This window comes from Moschus berezovskii, chromosome 9 (assembly GCF_049115385.1).
Source record: "Moschus berezovskii isolate FMDL1 chromosome 9, NW_MosBer_1.0, whole genome shotgun sequence".
NCBI classification, from domain to species: Eukaryota; Metazoa; Chordata; class Mammalia; order Artiodactyla; family Moschidae; genus Moschus; species Moschus berezovskii.
Genome location: NC_142468.1, coordinates 38,499,701 through 38,523,161, shown reverse-complemented (window position 1 = coordinate 38,523,161; position 23,461 = coordinate 38,499,701). Strand labels below are relative to the sequence as shown.

Here is a 23,461-nt window from a genome sequence, read left to right as displayed (position 1 = left end):
GCCCCTCATGTCTCCCCAAGGTGAGACGCATCCTTTAAGGTACCCCCTGAGGACCCCCTGTCAGGATGTCCTAGGTTGACCCAGTTGCCCAGGCAGCTCCAGGATTGTTCGGGTGCCTAAGAATCAGCCCAAAGATCACCTCCTTCCCCGTTTAATCAGTGTGCTAGATGGTTTTAACACAAAACCAGATCACAGATAAAGTTATACAGAATACCTTTGAGTATCTGCTTTTAGGAGACTCCAAAAGTGAGTTAGTGAGTTCGCCCAGAAAGCAAAACACTGGGAAATAAGCAACAAACGGGTTAAGTAAACTATAGCAGGATACTATACAGCTATTAAAAGGAGGAATTCCCTGGAGGTCCAACTGTTAGGACTCTGTGCTTTCTCTGCCAGTGGCATGGGTTTGATCATTGCTCAACGACCTAAGATCCCACAAGCCGTGTGGTGTGGCAAAAAAAAGAAAAAAAAATGTATATATGTCATCTAACTCACGATCTATTGACATAGAAAAATGTTCACAATATATTAATGTTTTTTTAAAGAGTAGGTAAAATGAAGCTTGATCATTTAGAATGATCTCATGAATAAAACAAACAAAAACAAAACTGAAAGATTCTACACCAAATTCTTACCAATGGTCCTCTCAGGCTGATGGCGCTATCAGTGAATTTTTGTATTTGTTTGTTCACATGTGTGCAGGCATGGTATGGATAATTTAATTTCTTTTCCTAAGGCAAAAATGTATTACTTATGCAGATTAAAAAGAAAAAACCTATCACCTGGATCCTACAGTCTGCTGGCTCATTGAGGCACACCTATTCTACACCCATCACCCCTCATAGGAAGTCCTGCAGTCACTTATTTGGCCCTGCCAAAGAAAATTAGTCACAAAGTGTATGAGGATTAACTCAAAATGGATTAATGACTTGAATATAAGACCTGAAACCCTAAAACTCCTAGAAGAAAACATAGGTAGTAAGCTCCTTGACATCAGTCTTGATGAGTTTTTGGATTTGACAGCAAAAACAATGGCAATAAAAGCAAAAATAAACAAGTGGGGAATTCCCTGGCAGTCCAGTGGTTAGGACTCCATGTTTTCACTGCCAAGGGCCCAGGTTCAGTCTTTGATCAGGGAACTAAGATACTGCAAGCTGCATGGTGTGGCAAAAAAATAGTAAAAATAAAAAATGAACAACTGGGACCATATCAAACTAAAAAACTTCTGCATAACAAAGGAAATATCAACAAAATGAAAAAAGCAACTTGTTGAGTAGGAGAAAAATATTTGCAAATCATACATTTGATACAGGTATTAATCTCCAAAAATATAAAGAACTTACCCAACTTAACAGCAGAAAAGCAATCCAATTTAAAAATGGGCAGAGAATATGACTAGACATGTTTCCAAAGAATATATACAGATGGGCAACATAAACATGAAAAGATGCTCAACATCAATAATCAGAGAAATTCAAATCAATATTACAAAGAGATATCACTGCACACCTGTCAGCATGGCTTTTATCAAAAACACAACAAGTAACAGGTGTCAGGAAGGATATGGAGAAAAGGAAAACCTTATGCATTTGTTGGTCGGGAATGTAAACCAGTCCAAACACTATGGAAAACAGTATGGACATTAAATTAAAAATAGAACCTCCATGTGATCTGACAATTCTAATTCTGCTCAGAAGTGGAATTTTACCCGAAGAAAACAAAAGCACTAACTGAAAATGTATCTCCACTCCCATAATCACTGCAGCATTATTTACAATAGCCAAGACATGGAAACCATCTAAGTGTTCATCAGTGGATCAACAGACAGAGAAAACGTGGTGTACACACATACACACACACAGAAGTGGAACATTATTCAGCCATAAAAACCCTGAGCTCATAGTTATGGAGACTAGACTGGATTGCCAGAGGTAGTGGTGGCAGTGAAAAAATGGATGAAGAGGGTCAAAGGTACAAACTTTCAGTTACAAAACAAATAAGTCCTCGTTATTGAATGTACAGCATGGTGACTATACTTAACAACACTATATTGCATATATGAAAGCTGTTAAAAGAACAGATCTTAAAGTTCTCATCATGAGAAAAAATCTTTATAACTATATGTGTGGTGATCATTTAGCAATATACACAAATACCAAAATCATTATATTATATACCTGAGATTATATAACAGAATGTTATACATCAGTTAAACCTCAATAATAGTAAAATAAAGTGTACACCAGATCACACCCGCAAGGAGTGAAGCATGTTGTCTGGGTCACCTGAAGCAGTTAGAAGCCTAGATGATTCAATCTGAGGTTGCCAGGTTTGTTCAGCTGGGTGGAAGCAGAGGAGGAAGAAGGAGCTAGCTGTAAGCCTATGTGGGCAGAGTGCTGGCTCCCCATGGGACTCACTCCTGCAGGTCCTAAGTAGTAGCCATCTCACTCTTGAAAGACCAGGAGACCAGTTCTCTGTGATGATCTGAAAGCGCCAAAAGATACCCTTCCGTTTAATCCCCAAAATATTTCCCTAGTTTCCTGTCAAGGGTTGAAAAATAATCCCAAATTGCACTCTTTAAAGTGAACAAATGAGTTTTGTTGCCTAGGAAATAATATTAGTTAGCTACCTTGCCTGCAAATATTTATTAAGCACAGTGCTTGTCATTGAAGGAATGGCACACTGTAATCTCCTAAACAGAGAGATTTGAGAATCAATTTCAGCCCTTGAAGAGGGGATGAGATGGGCAGAGGGGTCTCACATTCCCCTTTAATGAACTCATAACCACAGTGATATCTGTTTCTTACCAGCTCCACACACAAGGACCTTGTTCCCCAGGGTGACTCCAGCTCGCCGGCAGGCATGGATCCCCACAGACAGTGGCTCAATCAGGGCCCCTTCCTCAAAGGTGACATTGTCAGGAAGCCTGAGGAGTCATTCAACATACTCAGTCCCTCTAAGTTAACAATAACAATAGCTAATATTTACTGAACTTTTATTTATATGCTGAGAAAAAGTGCTAAGCAATTTACATATAGTCACTCTTGTAAATCCTCAGAACAGTTCTGTGGTAGACATTATCATTCCCACTTCACAGACAAGGAAAGCAAGCTTTGGAGGAGTGAATGATTGCTCCAAAAGTTCAAAATCAGGGAGTACTGAGAATCTTAAAGGGTTTAAATTGGAAGCCAGGCACCTCTGATTCCAGAGCCCGTATCATACTGCCTCCCTCTGAAAATGCCATCCAAGATAAAGTGCGGTGTGGTTGTCTTTAATAAATGAAAAGTTCATTTCACAAGGGTTTAACTTAGCCACATCCCAGCATTTCATCTGCTTCTCAAACTTATAGCCTTTCTGGTTTCATTTTAGCAAAAAACCCAGACTATCAGCAGCTTTGCAAAACAGTGATTAGAAGTGGACATCACTCTGTACATCGTCCCCCCATATTCACTTCAGTCGCTCAGTCGTGTCCGACTCTTTGCGACCCCATGAATCACAGCACGCCAGGCCTCCCTGTCCATCACCAACTCCCGGAGTTCACTCAAACTCATGTCCACAGAGTCGGTGATGCCATCCAGCCATCTCATTCTCTGTTGTCCCTGTCTCCTCCTGCCCCCAATCCCTCCCAGCATCAAAGTCTTTTCCAGTGAGTCAACTCGTCACATGAGGTGGCCAAAGTATTAGAGTTTCAGCTTTAGCATCAATGAACTAAACCAATGAACACCCAGGATTGATCTCCTCTAGAATGGACTGGTTGGATCTCCCTGCAGTCCAAGGGACTCTCAAGAGTCTTCTCCAGCACCGCAGTTAAAAAGCATCAATTCTTCGGCGATCAGCTTTCTTCACAGTCCAACTCTCACATCCATACATGACCACTGGAAAAACCATAGCCTTGACTAGACGGACCTTGGTTGGCAAAGTAATGTCTCTGCTTTTTAATATACTATCTAGGTTGGTCATAACTTTCCTTCCAAGGAGTAAGCGTCTTTTAATTTCATGGCAGCAATCAGCATCTGCAGTCATTTTGGAGCCCCCCAAAATAAAGTCTGACACTGCTTCCACAGTTTCCCCATTTATTTCCCAAGAAGTGATGGGACCAGATGCCATGATCTTTGTTTTCTGAATGTTGAGCTTCAAGCCAACCTTTTCACTCTCCTCTTTCACTTTCATCAAGAGGCTTTTGAGTTCCTCTTCACTTTCTGCCATAAGGGTGGTGTCATCTGCACATCTGAAATTATTGATATTTCTCCCAGCAATCTTGATTCCAGCTTGTGCTTCTTCCAGCCCAGCGTTCCTCATGATGTACTCTGCATATAAGTTAAATAAGCCAGGTGACAATATACAACCTTGACATACTCCTTTTCCTATTTGGAACCAGTCTGTTGTTCCATGTCCAGTTCCAACTGTTGCTTCCTGACCTGCATACAGGTTTCTCAAGAGGCAGGTCAGGTGGTCTGGTATTCCCATCTCCTTCAGAATTTTCCACAGTTTATTGGGATCCACACAGTCAAAAGCTTTGGCATAGTCAATGAAGCAGAAATAGATGTTTTTCTGGAACTCTCTTGCTTTCTCACGCTCCAAAAGAACCACGTGTGCTAGCAGCAGCTGCATGCCTGCCTCTGGACTGGTTAAGATGGGAAAGGGCCTGTCTCCACATAGCAGATTAAATGCTGTGTCACCTTTACAACTAAGTTCTTGGCTTTCACTTCCCTGTCCACTGGCATCTTGACCCTTTTCATGATACCACTGATGAAGACAGCAAATATTTGCATAATGCTTTATAGATTAGAGAGCTTTCTCCTCCATTATCTCATTTAATCCTCAGCATGACCTTGTCAGGCAGGAAGGGCAGGCTTTGTTGGTTTTTTCTTTTTTTGGCAGCTTGCAGGATCTTAGTTCCCCATGCATTCTTAGTCGCTCAGTCGTGTCTGACTCTTTGTGACCCCATGGATTATAGCCCACCAGGCTCCTCTCCATAAGATTTTTCAGGAAAGAATACTGGAGGGGTTGCCATTTCTTCCTCCAGGGGATCTTCCAGAACTAGGGACTGAATCCGAGTCTCCTGTGTCTCCTGCATTGCAGGTGGATTCTTTACCCACTGAGCCATTGGCTGTGAACAGAGATTAAACCCAGGCCCTCAGCAGTGAAAGTCTAACCACTGGACTGCCAGGGAATTCCAGGGTAGGCTTTGTTTTTTATTCTACAGAAGCAGAACTGACTGAAGCCATGAAATTAAAAGATGCTTGCTCCTTGGAAGAAAACCTAGACAGCATATTAAAAAGCAGAGACATTACTTTGCCAACAAAGGTCCATCTAGTCAAAGCTATGATTTTCCAGTAGTCATGTATGGATGTGAGAGTTGGACCATAAAGAAAGCTGAGTGCTGAAGAACTGATGTTTTTGACCTGTGGTGTTGGAATAGACTCTTGAGAGTCCCTTGGACTGCAAGGAGATCCAACCAGTCTATCCTAAAGGAAATAGGCCCCGAATATTCATTGGAAGGACTAATGTTGAAACTGAAACTCCAATACTTAGGCCACCTGATGCAAAGAACTGACTCACTGGAGAAGATTGAAGGCGGGAAGAGAAGGGGATGACAGCGGATGAGATGGTTGGATGGCATCACCGACTCAATGAACATGAGTTTGAGTAAACTCCAGGAGTTAGTGATGGACAGGGAGGTCTGGCGTGCTGCAATCCCTGGGGTTGCAAAGAGTCGGACACTACTGAGCGACTGAACTGAATTGAGCAGAACTGAAGCCAGAAGACATTAAGAGACCTGCCCCAAATTACAAGCCTAGTGAGCAAGAAAGTAAGACCTTGAACCCAGGTCTCCTGATTTCATATCCTCTACCTGTCCCACATCAGCTGCCTTTTGGTACGAGCAGTTTTGTAGTTAACTTCTGCTAGTTCCTCAATGCTCCCAAAACCTCCACATGCAAGAACATGAAATCCCTTAAATTCCAAAAAAGAAATAAGTGGAAGCCAAACCTTGGGCTCATCTCCATGATCCTTCTGTTCACAACCCTCCACAAGATAAATAACAAGGTCTACACTCGGCCTGACTGGTGCCCACAACCCCTGCTTTCTCCCCTCCCCTCTGCTTCTCTTACACCACTTCCCCCACCCCAATCCACTCTTCTGCTCTGACTGCTGTCGTCACCTCTCTACCTGCTGAATCTACCCCATCAATATCAACTTGCAAACTCTCTCAAAGACCCCTAGTCACACACACACTCTCTCCAAGTCCTGCCTCGTCACCTTCGGGCCTCGCTCAAAGCTGGTACTGGGACTAAAGTGAGGGTGGCCTGTGGTCAGGAGCTGTGTGCTCTTCTCACCCTCACTCTGACTTCCCAATGACATAAGAATACTAATGGGAGGGGCTTCCCTGGTGGTCCAGTGGTTAAGAATCTGCCTTGCAATACAAGGGACACTGGTTTGATCCCTGGTCCAGGAAGATCCCATATCCCTCGGAGCGGCTAGGCCTGTGAACTACAACTCCTGAGCCTGAACTCCAGGGTCCATGATCCACAAATATTGAGCCCACCAGGCCACAACTACTATGCTCCACAAGAGAAGCCACTGCAACTAGAAGCCCACATCTGGCAACTGGAGACTAGCTCCCACTTTCCACAACTAGACAAAGCCCATGGACAGTAACAAAGACCCAAAGCAGCCAATCCAAAAATAAAAACAACACAGAGAAATGGGATTGGAGATGGTGATGAGAAAGGATTATCCTCTGGGAGATTATTCCACTGACGAGGCAGATGTTGCCTTATCACACTCAGTTATAGCCAGAGTCCTGGGAGCAGCCATTTTGCTACCGACCTGGGAAGAGCTGCTGCTCCTCTTTCCCCAATCTTATTCAGTGAAGGCTGAGGGAAAGGGGATGAGTTTCTTCCCAACTCTAACTGTTCATGATTTTCTAAACACTGGAAACATGATTTTCTAAACACCAGAGGAGAGTGAAAAAGTTGGCTTAAAGCTCAACATTCAGAAAACTAAGATCATGGCATCCTGTCCCATCACTTCATGGCAAATAGATGGGGAAACAGGGGACTCCAAAATCACTGCAGATGGTGACTGTAGCCATGAAATTAAAAGACGCTTACTCCTTGGAAGATAAGTTATGACCAACCTAGACAGCATATTAAAAAGCAGAGACATTACTTTGCCAACAAAGGTCCCGTCTAATCAAGGCTATGGTTTCTCCAGTAGTCATGGATGGACATGAGAGTTGGACTATAAAGAAAGCTGAGTGCAGAAGAACTGATGCTTTTGAACTGTGGTGTTGGAGAAGACTCTTGAGAGTCCCTTGGATGGCAAGGAGATCCAACTAGTCCATCCTAAAGAAAATCAGTGCTGAATATTCATTGGAAGGACTGATGTTGAAACTGAAACTCCAATACTTTGGCTACCTGATGCAAAGAACTGACTCATTTGAAAAGATCCTGATTCTGGGAAAGATTGAAGGCGGAAGGAGAAGGGGATAACAGAGGATGAGGTGGTTGGATGGCATCACTGACTCAATGGACATGAGTTTGAAAAAACTCTGGGATTTGTTGATGGACAGGGAAGCCTGGCATGCTGCAGTCCATGAGGTCACAAAGAGTCGGACATGACTGAACGACTGAACTGAACTGAAACACCAGAAAATGACAAGGCAACTTGGAGGTTTTCACAGTGGAATTGAGGGAATAGGCAAAGGTTAAAGAATGCTCAAGAAACCAAGGGGGAAGCAGGAAGAAAGAAAATAAGGTGGGTAGGAAAATAAAGAAGCTGTGGTGGTGTGCAAATCCTCACAAAGAGAAACAAGAGAAGAGGGTGTGGACCCAGGGCTAGGCTGGGGACACAGACACAAAGGACCCTGGGAGAGGAAGAGAAGTGGGGGTAGTGTGTCTCCTGGAGGCCCTCCATAGCCCTCCCATTGCCAATGCCAACCAGGACACTTCCCTCCCCACCTCTCCTTACAACCCCCACTCCCCATTCCCAGTTCAAGGCTTCTTTTCAGGCCTATCCTGGTACCATCCCTCAGACATAAGGCCACAGCTATGACACAGTCATGGCACTGTTTACTGAGCTCCTATTATGTGCCAGGCCTTGTGTTGAGTACCTGATATGCTTTTCCCATGGAATTAATGCACTGCTGCTGCTGCTAAGTCGCTTCAGTCGTGTCTGACTCTGTGCGACCCCATAGACAGCAGCCCATCAGGTTCCCCCATCCCTGGGATTCTCCAGGCAAGAAGAGTGGAGTTGGGAGTGGGTTGCCATTTCCTTCTCCAATGCATGAAAGTGAAAAGTGAAATTGAAGTCGCTCAGTTGTGACTGACTCTTCGCGACCCCATGGACTGCAGCCTACCAGGCTCCTCCACCCATGGGATTTTCCAAGCCAGAGTACTGGAGTGGGTTGCCATTGCCTTCTCCGGAATTAATGCACTAAAGTGTATTAATTCTATGTATTTCATCATATCTATGCTATTATTTCCATTTTACCATCTAGAAGATTGAGATTACAAAGTTTAACTTGCTCCAGGTCACACAGTTGGCAAATAGGAGAGATCAGTGGTTAGTCTCAAGCTTAATCACTATGCTCTTCTGCCTTCCACGAAAGCACCTTGACGTGGAAAGGGCCCAGGAAAGGTGGGCTGGTTTAGGAACCACTTGCTCAAAGGCAGACTCTGCCCTTGTAACTTGCTCCCTCCTTGAGTGCCAACTTAAACTCATCATGAGGTCCCTGGCCTGTGACCCGTCTCAAGGCTTCCAGTAGGCACTAGAAAACTCAGATCTGTCAGACTGCCCCTGTGACGAGTGCCTGGCCTCCATTGGACAAGCCCCATCTTGGCCAAAAGAGCCACCGCTGGGGCCAGGCTGGGGTGCGGAGAAATCGCCTGGCCGGTTGAGAAGGAAAGTAGCACACCAGCAGCCCAGAGTCCCCAGGCCTGTGCAGAAGGTATAGCACTCTGTTTCTGCCAGACACAAGTTCCCCAATCACTCTGAAAGCTGAGCTAGGATAGTGAAGACAGGGCAAGAGCCTGAGAATCACAGCCACCCTGTCTGGACTTCTGGCTCTCTTCTGGGTCCAAGCTAATCAGCCTTCTCCTGCCTCTGCTAATTCTCACAAAATCCACCTCACCATCACTCTTATGGAAGTCAAATAAGCCATGCAGAGAACTTAATAGCACAAGGCCAGGCAGGTAATAATAGCAATCACTGTGTCTCTACATGCATGGTCACATTTAATCTCCAGGTGGTTAAAGAGACTGAAGTGACGAAGGTTAAGTTCATTTCCACAAAGTCACTCACGAGGAGTGAGTGGATCCAGGGTCCCAAAGCTCATGCCCTGTGGCTCTACGTCACAGTAAACCCTGGTTGTTGCTGTCATTGTTGTTGTTGTTAAGGTTCTTATTGTTACAAGATATCTTTGTTATAGCTGCAGTGGAAACCAATAACAGAGGACAGTCCCAATAAGTTACGTCCAAGATGGCTGGAGAGGAGTGACTGATTTCAGCAATGATTTTCTATTATTGTTCTACTTGAGGGAAAGTTAAATTGAACGACTAAATCCAAGCACTGAGGGTCAGTCCTAGCCCTAGTCAGGTGACCTGTCTCCAATGCATCCAAGAAAGGCAGGCCTGCCGAGAGAATGCTTAATGTCTGTGGAATTATGAGCGTAAAAGAAGGAAGAAACCACTACAGCAAACTAGAAGAAAGAACACCAAAAAACATCAGGGAAGAGGTCCCAGGAGACGTGGCTGAGCCCTGGGCACTGACTTGTAGCAGAAGTTAGCATTGTGCTTGTAGAACCGGCAGAGGTTCCCATCATCGGGGGGCGTGGCGCAGAAGAAGATGGTAGGTGACAGATTGTATCGGCCAATCTTGCAGAACTCATCAGTTTCTCTAGGAGCACCAGGCTCAATGGCAACACGATCACCTGGAGGAAAACAAACACACAAACAAACAAACAGAGGGGCAGAGCTGCTGTTAAGAGTCATGTGCTCATAGGTAGATGCCAGCAGGGGGATCTGGCCGAACGAGCCTCCCTCCCCACTGGGGACCCAGGGTAGTCCAGGAAAGCCCAGCCTGTTGGTGTCTCCAAAGGAAATACCAAAGGCAACATACACACTCTGGAAGAACATGACCAGGCCACTTCTCCACAGGATGGTCTGGCCTGCCTGCCCTTTTTTCGACTCATGGGATAAGTCCTCCAGTTCCATAGCCACCTCCCAGCTTAGGAAACATAACTAGTCCCAACAAGCCAGGTTTTGTTCCCATCTCAAACTGCTGCAAAAGAGGTAGCCAGTGTGTGGAATTTGCAGCTTTTTCTTCCCTGTTTTGATAATATGCTGACAGGAGCCATAATGACGGCATATCTTGTGTTCAGTCTCCTAGACAATAACTGATTCCTGGTTAGTAGAACCACTAAGGCAAATGACCCATAGAGGCTTCAGACTCTGTACATCAGAGTAACACTAAGGCTTGTGAACAGCTGGCTCTACTGTACTTCTGCTCCATGTCTCACCACGTCCACTGGGAAACCCAGCCTTAGACTGGCTCTTCTAACTTCTTAGTATGAAAAATTTCAAACATACAACAAAGTCATGGGACTTATCCCATGAGTTGAAAAATATACAGCAAAGCTGAAAGAACTGTATGATGAACACCCAGACGTTCTCTACTTGTTTCTTCAATTAACGTTTAGCTACATTGATTTTATCACATATCCATCCCATCTCTCTCTCTCTCTCTCCCACCCATCAATCCATCTTCTTTTCGAATGCATTTCAAAGTAGGCTGCACATTCAAGGACATATCACCCAGCTTCATATCATTATGCTGCAGCTTGCGTATCATAACTACAGTTCAATACTTGTTTATGGTTTCTTGTTAAGGTAAAATTTAGATGCTGACAAAATGCAGACACGCACCTAGCTTCTTCAGAGCTAGTGGACCCCGCCTGGTGCAGCCAGGCTCAGAGGGCCTTGTAACTAACACAGGATGACCCCTCCTGAGAACTCTCTCCTTCCTAGAGAGAATCTGTTGTTTCCAGGCTATGAGGTGGTCTCACCTGGAAAAGAAGGTTAAAGCCACAGCTGGCTGTTCCAAGACAGCTTGGATTTAATTCACTGCATTGGGGAACATCACAATCTGCCGTAGTTGAGAATTCCTCCCTGAATTAAGCAAATTCCCAGGTAGCTCAGTGATAAAGAATCTACTTGCCAAGTAGACTTGGACTCGATCCCTGGATCAGGAAGATCCCCTAAAGGAGGAAATGACAACCCACTCTAGTATTCCTGCCTGGAAAATCCCATGGACAGAGGAGCCTGGCAGGCTACAGTCCACGGAGTCACTAAGTCAGATACAACTTAGAGACTAAACTATAGCAACAAAAAAATATTGATAGTTTCCAAGACGTCCAATAAAATCAATGCTGCATGGAAGGCCCTGGTTCTCAGCATGTAGAGATAGTCTGTGGTTCCTCTGGCTGCAACATCTTCCCCTCCCCTTTACCTGGCTTATTTCTTACTTGTCTTCAGGTGTTGAATTAATTGTCTCTTCCTCAGATGAGCCAGGGTTCTGATCTGGCTGATCGCACCCTGTATTCTCCTCTGCTGCCCTCAACACAATTTTGATTAATTAACTGTCTGTCCCAGCTGCCTTCCCCTGTGTAAGATCCAAGTACGTAGAGATTGAGACTGTCTTGTCCACTGCTGTGTCCCCAGTGTTTACCAGAGGGCCTGGCCCTGAAAAATCACACAGAAATATATGTGCTGAATGGATAAACAAATCCAGTGGTGAAAGGGCTTTGCTGACCTGGTTGTAGGTGCCTGACCAACGATCCCACTTTTACGACTGTTCCTGAAGCTTCATGCCCCAGCACCATAGGCTTTTTCACAACAAAATCTCCAATTCGACCATGCTGCCAGTAATGGACATCTGAGCCACAAATTCCAACAGAATGCATCTTCAGAAGCACCTCTGATAAGAGAAAGGAAGAGAAAACAAGTGAGGAAGGGAAGGACCCCTCTATCTCTCTGAGGTGTTTTTCCTCTGGACAAATGAGAGGGTTTGGTTTCAAGGTCAGGTATAAAACTTAGATCACAGAGGAAAACAAGCTGAAGAGCAACTTGACTAAGTCTTACAAGGCAAGAAAGCTTCCAAACAGCAAAATAACTGCATATGAGGGCTAATTCTATGCATCAGCTTGGTTTGGCTATGGTGCCCAGCTGTTTGGTCAAATGCTCGATGTTGCTGGGAAGTTACTTTTCAGATGTGATTAGCATTTAAGCACATCCATGTTCACTGCAGTATTATTTACAATAGTCAAGTTATGGAAACAATCTAAGTGTCCACTGATGGAGGAATGGACAAAGGAAACGTGACATTATATATACAATGGAATATTATTTGGCCATTAAAAAAGGACAGCTTGCCATTTGCAACAACATGAATGGACCTTGAGGGCATTATGCTAAGTGAAATAAGTCAGAGAAAGACAAATACCATATGATTTCACTTATATGCAGAATCTAAAAAAAAAAAAAACAAAAACCTACCAAAGTCACAGATACAGAAAATGGACTGGTGGTTGCCAGAGGCAAGGAGTGGAAGGTGGGTGAAATGGGTGAAGGGGGTCGAAGGGAACAAACTTCTCCTTATAAAATAAATATTAATAAGTCATGGGGAGGTAATGTACAGAACGGTGACTATATTAATAATATCGTGTTGCGTATTTCAAAGTTGCTAAGAGAACAGATCTTAAAAGTTCTCATCACAAGAAAAAAAACTGTACAATAGCTATTTGCGATGACAGATGTTAACTAGACATTCTGGTGATCACTTCATAGTATATACAGATGTCAAATCATCATGTTCACCTGAAGCTAATATAATGCTATGTGTAAATTATATAATACTTTAATAAAACAAACATTTAAACCAGTATATTTTGAGTAAAGCAGATTATCCTCCATAATGTGGATAAACCTTCTCCAATCAATTGAAGGCCTTAAAAAAGTCTGAGGTTTCCTGAAGGAGATGGAATTCTCCTCAAGACTTACCTGAATTTTCAGCCTGCTGGTTGTCCCTACCGATTTCAGGCTAGGCAGCTCCTCTGTCTCTGTTTCTCTCTATATAATAAATCTAATATAAATATAAATAATAAGGTCTCTCAGTTCTATTTCCCTGGAGAACTCTAATACACCAAATAAAAGGTATTAGTAGGAAGAAAAAAAGACTGTTTTTTGAGGCAATAACTGTTTCCAGACAATTAATATGCTATGCTTGATTCTTGAGCTTCCCAGGTGGTACCTCAATGATAAAGAACCCGCCTGCCAATGTAGGAGATGCAGATGTGGGTTTGATCTCTGGGCTGGGAAGATCCCCTGGAAGAGGAAATGGCAACCCACTCCAGTATTCTTGCCTGGGAAATCCCATGGACAGAGGAGCCTGGTGGGCTACAGTCCATGGGGTTGCAAAGAGTCCAACACAACTTAGCGACTGAGCATGCATGCCTGATTCTTATCTCTCATGAGAAGGAGGTTGGTACGATGCAGGCTTGGCAATACTTTGTGTGCTCTCAGGCTGAGTCCTTCATGCTTGTTTTGTTCAAACGTGAAGCTTTAATTTAAACCATCCAAAGATTTCAACTGGCATTTCTCCTTCATAGGTTTGAATATAGTGAGATTTGGTGATATTGTTGTTGTCAGTTTTCCAAGTTTAAAATAATGATTGAACTGAGCCCCTTTGCTGAAATAAATCCTAAAGGATTACTGGCCTAGTGTGACTGACTTTACCACATTACAAAGTATCTCCCTGAGAAAAAGCTCTGCCCTAGACAGACAAAGAGACTAGAGCTCTGCTCTGCACTCGGATGTCTTACACACTGCCCTTGTCACAAACCATGGGAGATCCACCAGGTGTGGCTCCACAGAACTTCCTCGTCCTTGGTGAACAGAGTAAGAAGTGGCAGGGCACATCCTGAGACCAAAGGTAGGGAAAAGTCATTCGAGTCATGAAAATTATCTCAGAGTTTCCTCTCTTGAAGTTAGCAATTTATAACATGAGATTACATTTGAGATGCAAGAACGCTAGCTGAAATTTACCATCATTTCCCTTTTCAACTCTAGGGCGGCAAGGGATAAGAAAGTGAGAGCAGAATGTTGCGTCAGGGAGAGAAACTGAAAAGGATCTTTGGGTCCAGAGCAACCCTTTTCTTTCGTTTCTTTTTTTTTGGCCACCTCTGGAATCCACACCAACTTTTCAGAACACAATGAAGTGCCCTTTCACTTCTTTGAATATCATATCTCGGTAGATACACTTGTGCCTTAAATATACATTACTTGCTTAACACTGATAGAAACAGCTATTATCTGTCTTCTTATTGCTATAAATCAGTAACCCAATTGACATTTGAGTAACAAAACTCCAGAGGCTCCAGGAAAGCTGCCTTCAGTCTGATGTTCACCTAGCAGCTACAGTTCTGGGGTGAGGTAGGGAAGCATGCACCCAACTCATCAAGGACAGAAAGAGACCCTGGCTGGCTGTGGGATGAGTGATCTATAGACACTTTGCCCCTTGCCACCTGCCTCACTTCCTGCTGCGGGACCCCAGCGATGAAAGGAATTGGGAAACAGTCAGTTGGAAGCTGCCACAGCTAGGAGGGTGGCATGACCTCCCCAGGTAGAGACATCACACCGGGAAATGTGTGGGTCAGCTCGGCTGGGCAGTTTGGCCAGAAGGAATGGAGCAAAGGTGGCAGGAACCCTGCCCCAGTGTGCTCACCCACTTTCTGCTCCTGTTTGATTAGGGTAGTAGGGAAGGGCTCTGTGCAGCTCCTCCCACCCCCACTGGAGAGAATGGCCTGGTCTTTGGAGACTGTCCTGGACGTTCCCTTTTGTATTTACAAGATTAAGATCTATAGACTCACGCATTTCCAAAGTTTGGGTTAGAGTTAGGACATGATGTGGCCACCCAAATGGCAGTTTATAGAGGACAGAGTAACCTAAATTCTGTCATTAGTTCAAAAGAGGGACAATTCTGCCTTTGTCCATAACCTGAAGAATTTTATGTCAAATTCTCTGGGATAAGTCAGCAGTTTGATATGGTAACTCCTCTGGTTCTATCACTGTTTCTTTTATTTCATGTAGCAGCCAGATTGAATCTATCTAGTCATGCTGTGGACAATAGAACTAGGTTGAAAGCCTAACAAAAGCACAGTTTTCTTTAATTACTTTAATTGGAGGATAATTACTTTACAATATTGTGATGGTTTTTGCCATACACTGACATGAGTCAGCCATGGGTGCACATGTGTACCCCCATCCTGAATCTCCCTCCTATCTCCCTCCCCCACCCATCCCTCTGGTTTTTAATGGAGGTTTTTAAGTAACAAACAGTAGGGAAAGAGGGAGAAAGGAACAGCATATGTGTGCCTCCAGGGTAAACAACAGGAAACAATAAAAGACAAGTCGAATATTCCACGGACCTACCATTTGGGCCTGGTTCAGGGATAGGATAGTTTTCCTAAAGAAAACAAAATAGAAAAATGATTTAGCATGTACAACAAATTTACCTTACAAACATTTCAAAGTTTCATTCAAATATTTCTTCTTTTAACACAGATTCAGACCATACTGCTGCTGGGTGGATGTCTGAGGGGCTACCCTGAATCCTGCTGACTCCAACTGCTGACCTCACCCAGCCCATGGACCAAGAAAAAGTATAGAACTTGCACACCCTGGCAGAAAGGATACTTCTGGGTCTCTAATATGGGATGTGGCTAATACATTCTTACATAGTTTTTATTTGGTCTGGCAAACTTGTACTGGGAAAGGATGAGGTGTTTCTGGCAGTTGCACAGGAAGGCTTTTGTCTCTGGACACGCTGGAAACTTGTGTGTGCTCTGCTCATTCACATCAGTGCACAGACCAACGCTTGTTACTCTCTTTCAAAACCTCCCACATGGAGTTTTAGTTTTGGGGGACACAGAGGACCTGCATTTTGCCCATGCTCACTGGGTTAAAAAGCAATCTGATGTTCACAGCTATTTATGATGAGGATAATGATAATTTACCAAGCTTTTTTCCCACTGCCAACTAGCTAGGAAGTTCCTAATGACAAGGTGGAAGGACAGTGAGTGGCCAAATCCAAATGTTCATTTTATTAATTCTTTGAAGGCAGCCAAACAAGAAGAGGGAGAAGAGACGTAAATAAACCGTTCACTGGACATAGCATGTGCCAGACAGTCTCCTGGGCTTTACATTCATCATGGCACATGGCCCCCCACTTGCAGATGGGAAACCTGAGACTAGCAAGTTAAAAAAACTTGATCAAGGTCATAGGGCCAGAGTGGACAAACCAGGTCTAATCCCAGGTGTGTCTGACCCCCAAGCCTGCCTCATTGCATCCCACTGCATCCTCAAAGTGGAATTTGCCTTTTCTCCCCTAGGGGTGATGCTAGAAGCAATTAGATGATGAGAATTTTGGAACTGGGCCCAATGCAGAGTGCTCTAGAAGGAAGCATGGCCCAAAGCTTGCCTCCATCACAAAGCCTCCCCCAGATGCTTTTATGGTAGCAATAAATAATCCTAGCGCTATCTTGCTAGCACGATAAGAACCTTGTCGCCAAAGACTATGCCTTCAATCTCTGGCACCAGATACAGTGCTCTGCCCCAAACCTTGGAGGCTTGGTACTTGTTACAGTACTCCCACAGAAAGTCTGATGTTCTTGCTCATCCAAGATTACCAGCCTTTTCTGTTATAACAGCTCAGTGCTTATTTGAGCTCCCTGTCTCCAGTGAAACAAAAGGTCAAAGGGTTAATGCGCATGCTCATTAGTGAACTCTGACCAACTTCTTTGTGTCAGGTCCTGTGCTAAGTGCTGCTCGTGCATCACCTCAGCTCACCCCCAGGACAACCCTATGTAATGCCTTTATTATTATCCCATTTTCGGTATGATGAGGTTGAGGAACAGGGAGGTTTAGCTGTCTGTTCATAGTAACAATAAGGCAGTAATGATGGAGCTGCACCCAAAGTAGCACGATGTGGGGACAAGAGGCAGTTTTTTCATCTCTTAATACATTTGGGAGGAAGAGAGGAAAGGAGAGGAGGAGAGAAGGGAGGGAGGGAAGAAAGCCATCTAGAAACAGGCAACTCCGGATAGCTGGCTGTCACCAAAATCTTTCTCAAAGTTGCTGGTCCCACATCTGACATTATACAGCATCAGGGACTGCGGTGTAAGGTTACGCTTCTGTTATATGGAATGAAAATTTAAATTACATGCTAAAATGAAACTAAGACTAAGTAAGGCTTTTTATTTCAAACAAGGAACTGCACTCTCCCCACCCTCACCCATCCCCCACCCCCACGACCCCCTAAAGGCGCTAGTAGGCAACTTTCCAGGCACTGGGAATTTTGGATGGAAAGATGGTAAGATCTAAACTCAAAGCAACAGTTAGGAGCACCAAGTTGCCTTTGGGTCACCAGAGATTACTATTGTAACTGTGGGAGTTAACAGAGTTCACCAACTTTGGTCTTACCACATGGGCAAAGCTGCAGTGTCTCTCCTGGACACTAGAGGGTGCTGTGCCAATAACCTGCTTTTTCCTCAGTAGCCGCACAGACGTTATGGGGAACTGAAATACCCCTCCCTGAAAACCATCTGTCTTTTTCTGTTCTCTTTCCTGCTGATTCTAAAGACTCTTACAGCTCAGTTTGGCTCTCCTCTCTCTTCTCTGCAGGAGACATGCCACCCAAGCACAAGACCATGTTAAGATCAGCCCTTAAGTTTGTAAATATTATCCTAAGCATGGCTGCAGGGCTCACAATGTTTTCGAAAGTCATTACAGCATGGTTACTAAAAAAAAATCTTGCTTTTCATTTATGGTTGGTTACTTGGTATGATGTTGGCTAAATCCCGTTTACTTAATCTCCTTTTCTGTCTCATATTACGGTGGTGATATTCATTTATCCTATTTCTCATGTATCAAAATTTCTTAGCTCCTCTGAGATCTCAAAATTTCACTTTTAACCCCCTGACCCCTTTCTTCATTCCCAAAGGTTTGTCATCATGCATATTCAAAGACTCTTGAACAGGATTTCTTATCTTTCTGTGAGTGATAGTAACAGGGGGATAGAGAGGGGCTGAGTAACATTCTTTTCTGAGTCAGGTAAGTTTTCTAGCATTTTCCCTTTGAGTCCCTTCTATGCCCTTCAGGTCTTCCTCCTCCACCTCCACCACAAATAAATCATATAAATACTTCAGGAAGAACTCTGTGGGAACACAGAATCATCTCAGGGGAATCTCACATCCTGAATGTTATCTTGCCTTTCCTAAATATAGTTTCTCAAATTAGCTTAAATATACATTCCCTGAATATGCCCTATTGGCCCCCTTTCCTCAGCTTCCAGTTGTCCATCTGAGGACGTCTTGCCTGGATGGTAGCAATGGTCTTAAGATGAGGAGAAATTAGGAGAAAGTGCCCTCCTCTTCCTCCAGCCAACATGACTCTGGAATCACCTGTCTGTGTTGAAACACAGGCTCCCCTCCAGGAGCTGTGTGTCCTTGGGGCAGTTACATAATGTCGTTGTGCTTTCAATCTTCTTCCTCTAATGAAGATAATCATAAAAGAGAGAGCCTTTGGGAATTCCTCAATAGTCCACTGGCTCCAAACTCTCTACCAAGGGCCTGAGTTCAATCCCCGGTCGGGGAACTAAGATCTCACTAGCTGTGCAGCTCAGCCAAAAAGAGAAAAAAAAAAGAGTGCCTGACTCATAGTAAATGTTAGCTCTTATTACAAAAGAAATAAAATGAAAATCCCTTCTGTATAATCAGCTCACAACATGGTTGAACCAGCTCTAGAAAAACATGTCCTTTTCCTTTTGAAAGGGTAACTTTTAAAACTATTTTGGGGAAAAGTTGTATTTCTCTTGTTTCTCATGTCAACATTAAGAGAACGTGACTGCTTCTGAAAAGGCTGGAATTTAGAAGAAAAGTCAAGTCGGATTCCAGCATTTTTTAGGCGTGATTCTAACAGCTGAGTGTAGAGACCATGCCCCTGCCTCAGGGTAAGGGACAAGAGGCACAGCTGGGAGAAAGAGGCCATTCTCGCCCCAGGCCCTTGCAGCCCACCTTAGCCACCTGCTCTACCTGCCAGGTCTCTTGTCAACCTGCTGGCTGGCTGCCCTGCACCCTTAAGGAGACCAGAGCAAATAATCTTATTTTTGCTTCCCTCACTCAACTTTCCCTCTCCCCTGAGGGCTTGAAGGGTGTTTTGAGGGTATGAGGAAAATTCAAAGGTTTTCCATTTGGCCACTTTATCCTAAGAGGCTTTGTTCCAGCCGGCACTGGTCCGGGCCAACTCGAGGTCAAAGTAGAAGGGTCAGACATTCTCGCAAAGTTCACTGAGCCAGTCTCCAACCTCCAGCCCAGGCTTTCTGGGCTCCAACCAGCCTTCTGCAGATAACAATCTTTCTAAATTGCAAATTCATTTAAAGTGCCCAGTAGCCCTGCAACGGAGAAGGCAATGGCAAGCCACTCCAGTACTCTTGCCTGGAAAATCCCATGGATGGAGGAGCCTGGTGGGCTGCAGTCCGTGGGGTCGCTGAGGGTCGGGCACGACTGAGCGACTTCACGTTCACTTTTCACTTTCACACATTGGAGAAGGAAATGGCAACCCACTCCAGTGTTCTTGCCTGGAGAATCCCAGGGACGGGGGAGCCTGATGGGCTTCTGTCTATGGGGTCGCACAGAGTCGGACATGACTGAAGTGACTTAGCAGCAGCAGCCCTGCAAAATCCTAAACCCCCTCATTTTGCAGGCTATCTACCTCCTTGCAAGCCTCCTGCAGTTCCCAAACAACCCCACACTCACTCCCTCACCTCGAGGGGGCCATTTCTCCACTGGTCAATCCCTTTTCTTCTTCCCCGAGACCCCACAGGAGATGAGAAGTGAGGGGAAGGGAGTCATCTGGAATGACTTCCTAATTCCTGTGGGAACTCAGGGAGATTTGAGGTTTGGATGTGCAGAGATCGCAGTGTCAGGGACATCCAGGCGGGGTTGTCCAATAGATGGTTGTACCCCTGGGACTGGCACGGACGAATCATGGACATGGAGAGAAACAATCAACTCCTGCAAAAAACAGCTTCTCTATCCCCACCACCCTTCCTCCCCTGAGCTTCCACGGCGCCTACAAGTGAATCCATACACGATGGTTAAAAGATTCTCAGCAGTGATAAACTTTAAAAAAAATCCCTTCTGATTCAAAACCTATGGACATAACTACTCATGAACCTATTAGGTGGTTCTTTACTTACTGATTAAGGGCTCATTGTGTTCAGGTCTAGGTAACTGAACATTAACATTTCTAAAAAATTATTGAGTTGAATATCACTTCACAAAATCTGACCATATTTTCTCCAATGTTCTTCATGTAAATCTGGTTTGTGGAAAACTGCCAGCTTTAACAGCCACACTAAAAGACTTATGAAGTGGACATCAATGTTATATATGAGTACACATTTCTCCTCAATTTCTCTGTCATGAAATTTTGAAAGAAATCTACCCCACATCCACCTATAATTCTAGTTTTCCTACCAGAATAGGGTTACTTTTACCAGGTCTCTTAGTAGTACTAGGATTTATAATATAAAATGTTAAAATCCTGTTTGTGGCATTGTTTACTGCTCCTCCTGCTTTGAGGAGAAAATGTTAGCTCTGTACTTTCAGGCCTTTTGCATATGGCCTTTGGCATTGCCCTTCCATGGCATCTGTTGGCACAGATGGCAGTATTTGTTGGATTCAATTGCCTGTTGTTATCTGGTTTTGTTTTGTTTTATTGTTGGAACATAATTAAGATAAAAAAGAAAGGAGCTATTTCTTTGGCCTATTTGCTACTACCCCATTTTCCTGTTTTCTGAAGGAGTTTTAGATTCAGCTTCAACTGCTTCTCACTGACAAGTCTAGCTCAGGTAATAAAGGGTTAAGCAGCCTCCGTTTCCTCACTCACAGTAATCTCCCAGTTTAGCCCAGCTGTTCCTTAAAGCCTTTCGGGGCCCTTTAATTTAATCCTATAGAAGCAGGCAGCTCAGCCTACTGGTAGCAAAACCAGGGAGAGAGACCTGACATTTAGGATCACCGCAGCTGACTGTGTTCATACTCCCCTCTTTCTACAGTCCTCTCCTCCTCAACCAAAATCTTAACAGCAAAGTGTGTATGCAAAAGGGACCCCTTGAATGTGTATTACAGACTCAGAATTATCTCACTTTTAAAAATATCATTATAGATTCAAAGGAATTCTTTTGACATCAGATATAATACATTTCCTCACAGGGCAAAAACTAAGAAATATCTTCATGGTTCTCTAATTAATGTTTAAACTTGATGCCAATGCACTATTTTATCTGCCCTTTATAAATTAAACAACATCAACCCGTCACTCTGAAATGATTATTTTCCCTTAACCAGTTCTCTCTTCATACAGCTAATCACAAAACAAAAAATATCTGACTACATCCCCTCCACCAGGTAGGGGGCTGTGCTGTTCTCGTTTTCCCTGTCCCCAGGCCCCTGCCTGAAATCTGAAAGAGTTGGTTGGCAAGAATAAGGGAGATAATGTGTTCTCAGCATGGTCGATGGACTGCTGCTGATAGGTGATGCAATACATACAGAAATGATTGGCAGGGGCATTTAGAAATGTTTACAGCATTTTGACATTGCTGCAACATCCAAATGCAGTGATACAAACATATTGATCTATGACTAATTGGAAACAAAAATAAAATTGGTCCTTTATCTCAGATTGGGAAACACAAACTATTTAAACAGTTTCCATCAAATAGCTTCTTCGGGGAAAAACTAATTAGACTATTTCATATCCCAACTCCATGAAATAATAATTCAGAGAAAGAATTCTGTAAGGGAGCAGAATTCGCCATCCCAAAATATGTCTCTTGAGCATATTAATTATTTTAAGCTGGTTATTTTTTAATAAGTTCTGAAAACCCAAGTGACACATTTGTAAGGAAAATCTCCATTTATAAGGGATCGCTAGGGGTCGGACACGACTGAGCGACTTCACTTTCACTTTTCACTTTCATGCATTGGAGAGGGAAATGGCAACCCACTCCAGTGTTCTTGCTTGGAGAATCCCAGGAACAGGGGAGCCTGGTGGGCTGCCGTCTATGGGGTCACAAAGAGTCGGACACGACTGAAGTGACTTAGCAGCTCCCTCAATGTACCAAATGGAGGAAAATGACCAAATCTCTCTAAACTCGTCAGTGGAGAAGGCAATGACTTAAATCTGTACAACAACCTTACCCTTGTTTTCTGAGCTTTCCCTGGCAATCTCCCATAACTGACTCTCCCCACCCTCAGCATCTTCTTTTCTCTTTAGCTGTAGATGGTATTTAAGGGGAGGGCTTTGGCCATTTTGGCAAGTTTCTCAGTTTTCCGGGGTCTCTCTCATGTATGCATATTTAATAAAATTTTGTTTGGTTTTCTTCTATCTCATGTCAAGGTCCTATCTCAGGCCAGCCAAAAGAACCTAGAAGGGTACAGGAAAGTTTCTTGCTCTCCAATACTATCTCATTCTCACACAAGTCAGAGGTGAGTACTACTATCACCCCCATTATAAAGACAGGAAATTGAAATGGAAAATAATCTGGCAAGTCACACAACCAGAAGCAGTGGAGCTGCTGGCCACTCTGGCCCCTACTTGGCTTGTGATCTCATTACTGTCTCCGTTTGAAGAGGACCTCAGTGAGCTGCCAGTGTTTGCTGGTAAGCTGTTTGTCTCTGTGCAGCAGCTTGGTCACCTCTTCCAATGTTTCTTTCAAGTCCACATGTTCTCTATTTAAAATGGCGGGGGGAAGGAAGAGTGAAGGTGTGAACGTCCTAAGTCCTCACTGTAAGGAAACCTGCAATCTCTCAGTGTATATACGTGTACATACTCCCACTCTGATTTACCACCCAACTTACAAATAACCCAGAGCCCAAACCACAGTGCAGGCCCAAGTCCCCAGGCCAAGGAGCACTGACTCCTCCCTTGCTGTGACTGTGGTGATCACCTAATAGTGAAGGAGTTTAACTTTTTCTTCCCTGCAGCCACAGCTTGGAGAAAGAAAAGGGAATACTGCCTTGTTCATAGGCAGGTTAGAGGAAGGCTGGGTATCAGGTTTCCTTCCTGATAGGCAGGCCACAAGTTTCAAGTGGCTGCTGAGATGTCTACTCCCAACTCAACCCCAAACCACTTAGCCTATCTGCTTTAAGGAAGGGGGTGCAAGGGGCAGAGATATCCCACCAGTTGGCTCCCTATGGAGGTGCTGGGGGACAAGCATGCTCAGGAGGGAGCAGCAAGAGCCAGAAGGGTCTGTGTTGGGTTGCAAGTGTTTGGAGAAGGAAATAGCAACTTACTCCAGTATTCCCGCCTGGAGAACCCCATGGACAGAGGAATCTGGGAGGTTC

The 23,461-nt window shown here is 44.1% G+C and overlaps 1 protein-coding gene across 1 annotated transcript in view; it reads right to left on the bottom strand.

Annotated features, from left to right (window-relative positions):
- The window catches only part of SORD (sorbitol dehydrogenase), a 33,856-nt gene that overhangs the window by 7,718 nt on the left and 2,677 nt on the right, over positions 1-23,461 (bottom strand). Inside the window, exons 2-5 of the mRNA XM_055436599.2 lie at positions 15,489-15,522; positions 11,812-11,976; positions 9,772-9,931; positions 2,805-2,923 (exon numbers count right to left, since the gene is read on the bottom strand). Coding sequence (XP_055292574.1) covers positions 2,805-2,923; positions 9,772-9,931; positions 11,812-11,976; positions 15,489-15,522 — 478 coding nt within the window. The remainder of the gene's footprint in view (positions 1-2,804; positions 2,924-9,771; positions 9,932-11,811; positions 11,977-15,488; positions 15,523-23,461) is intronic.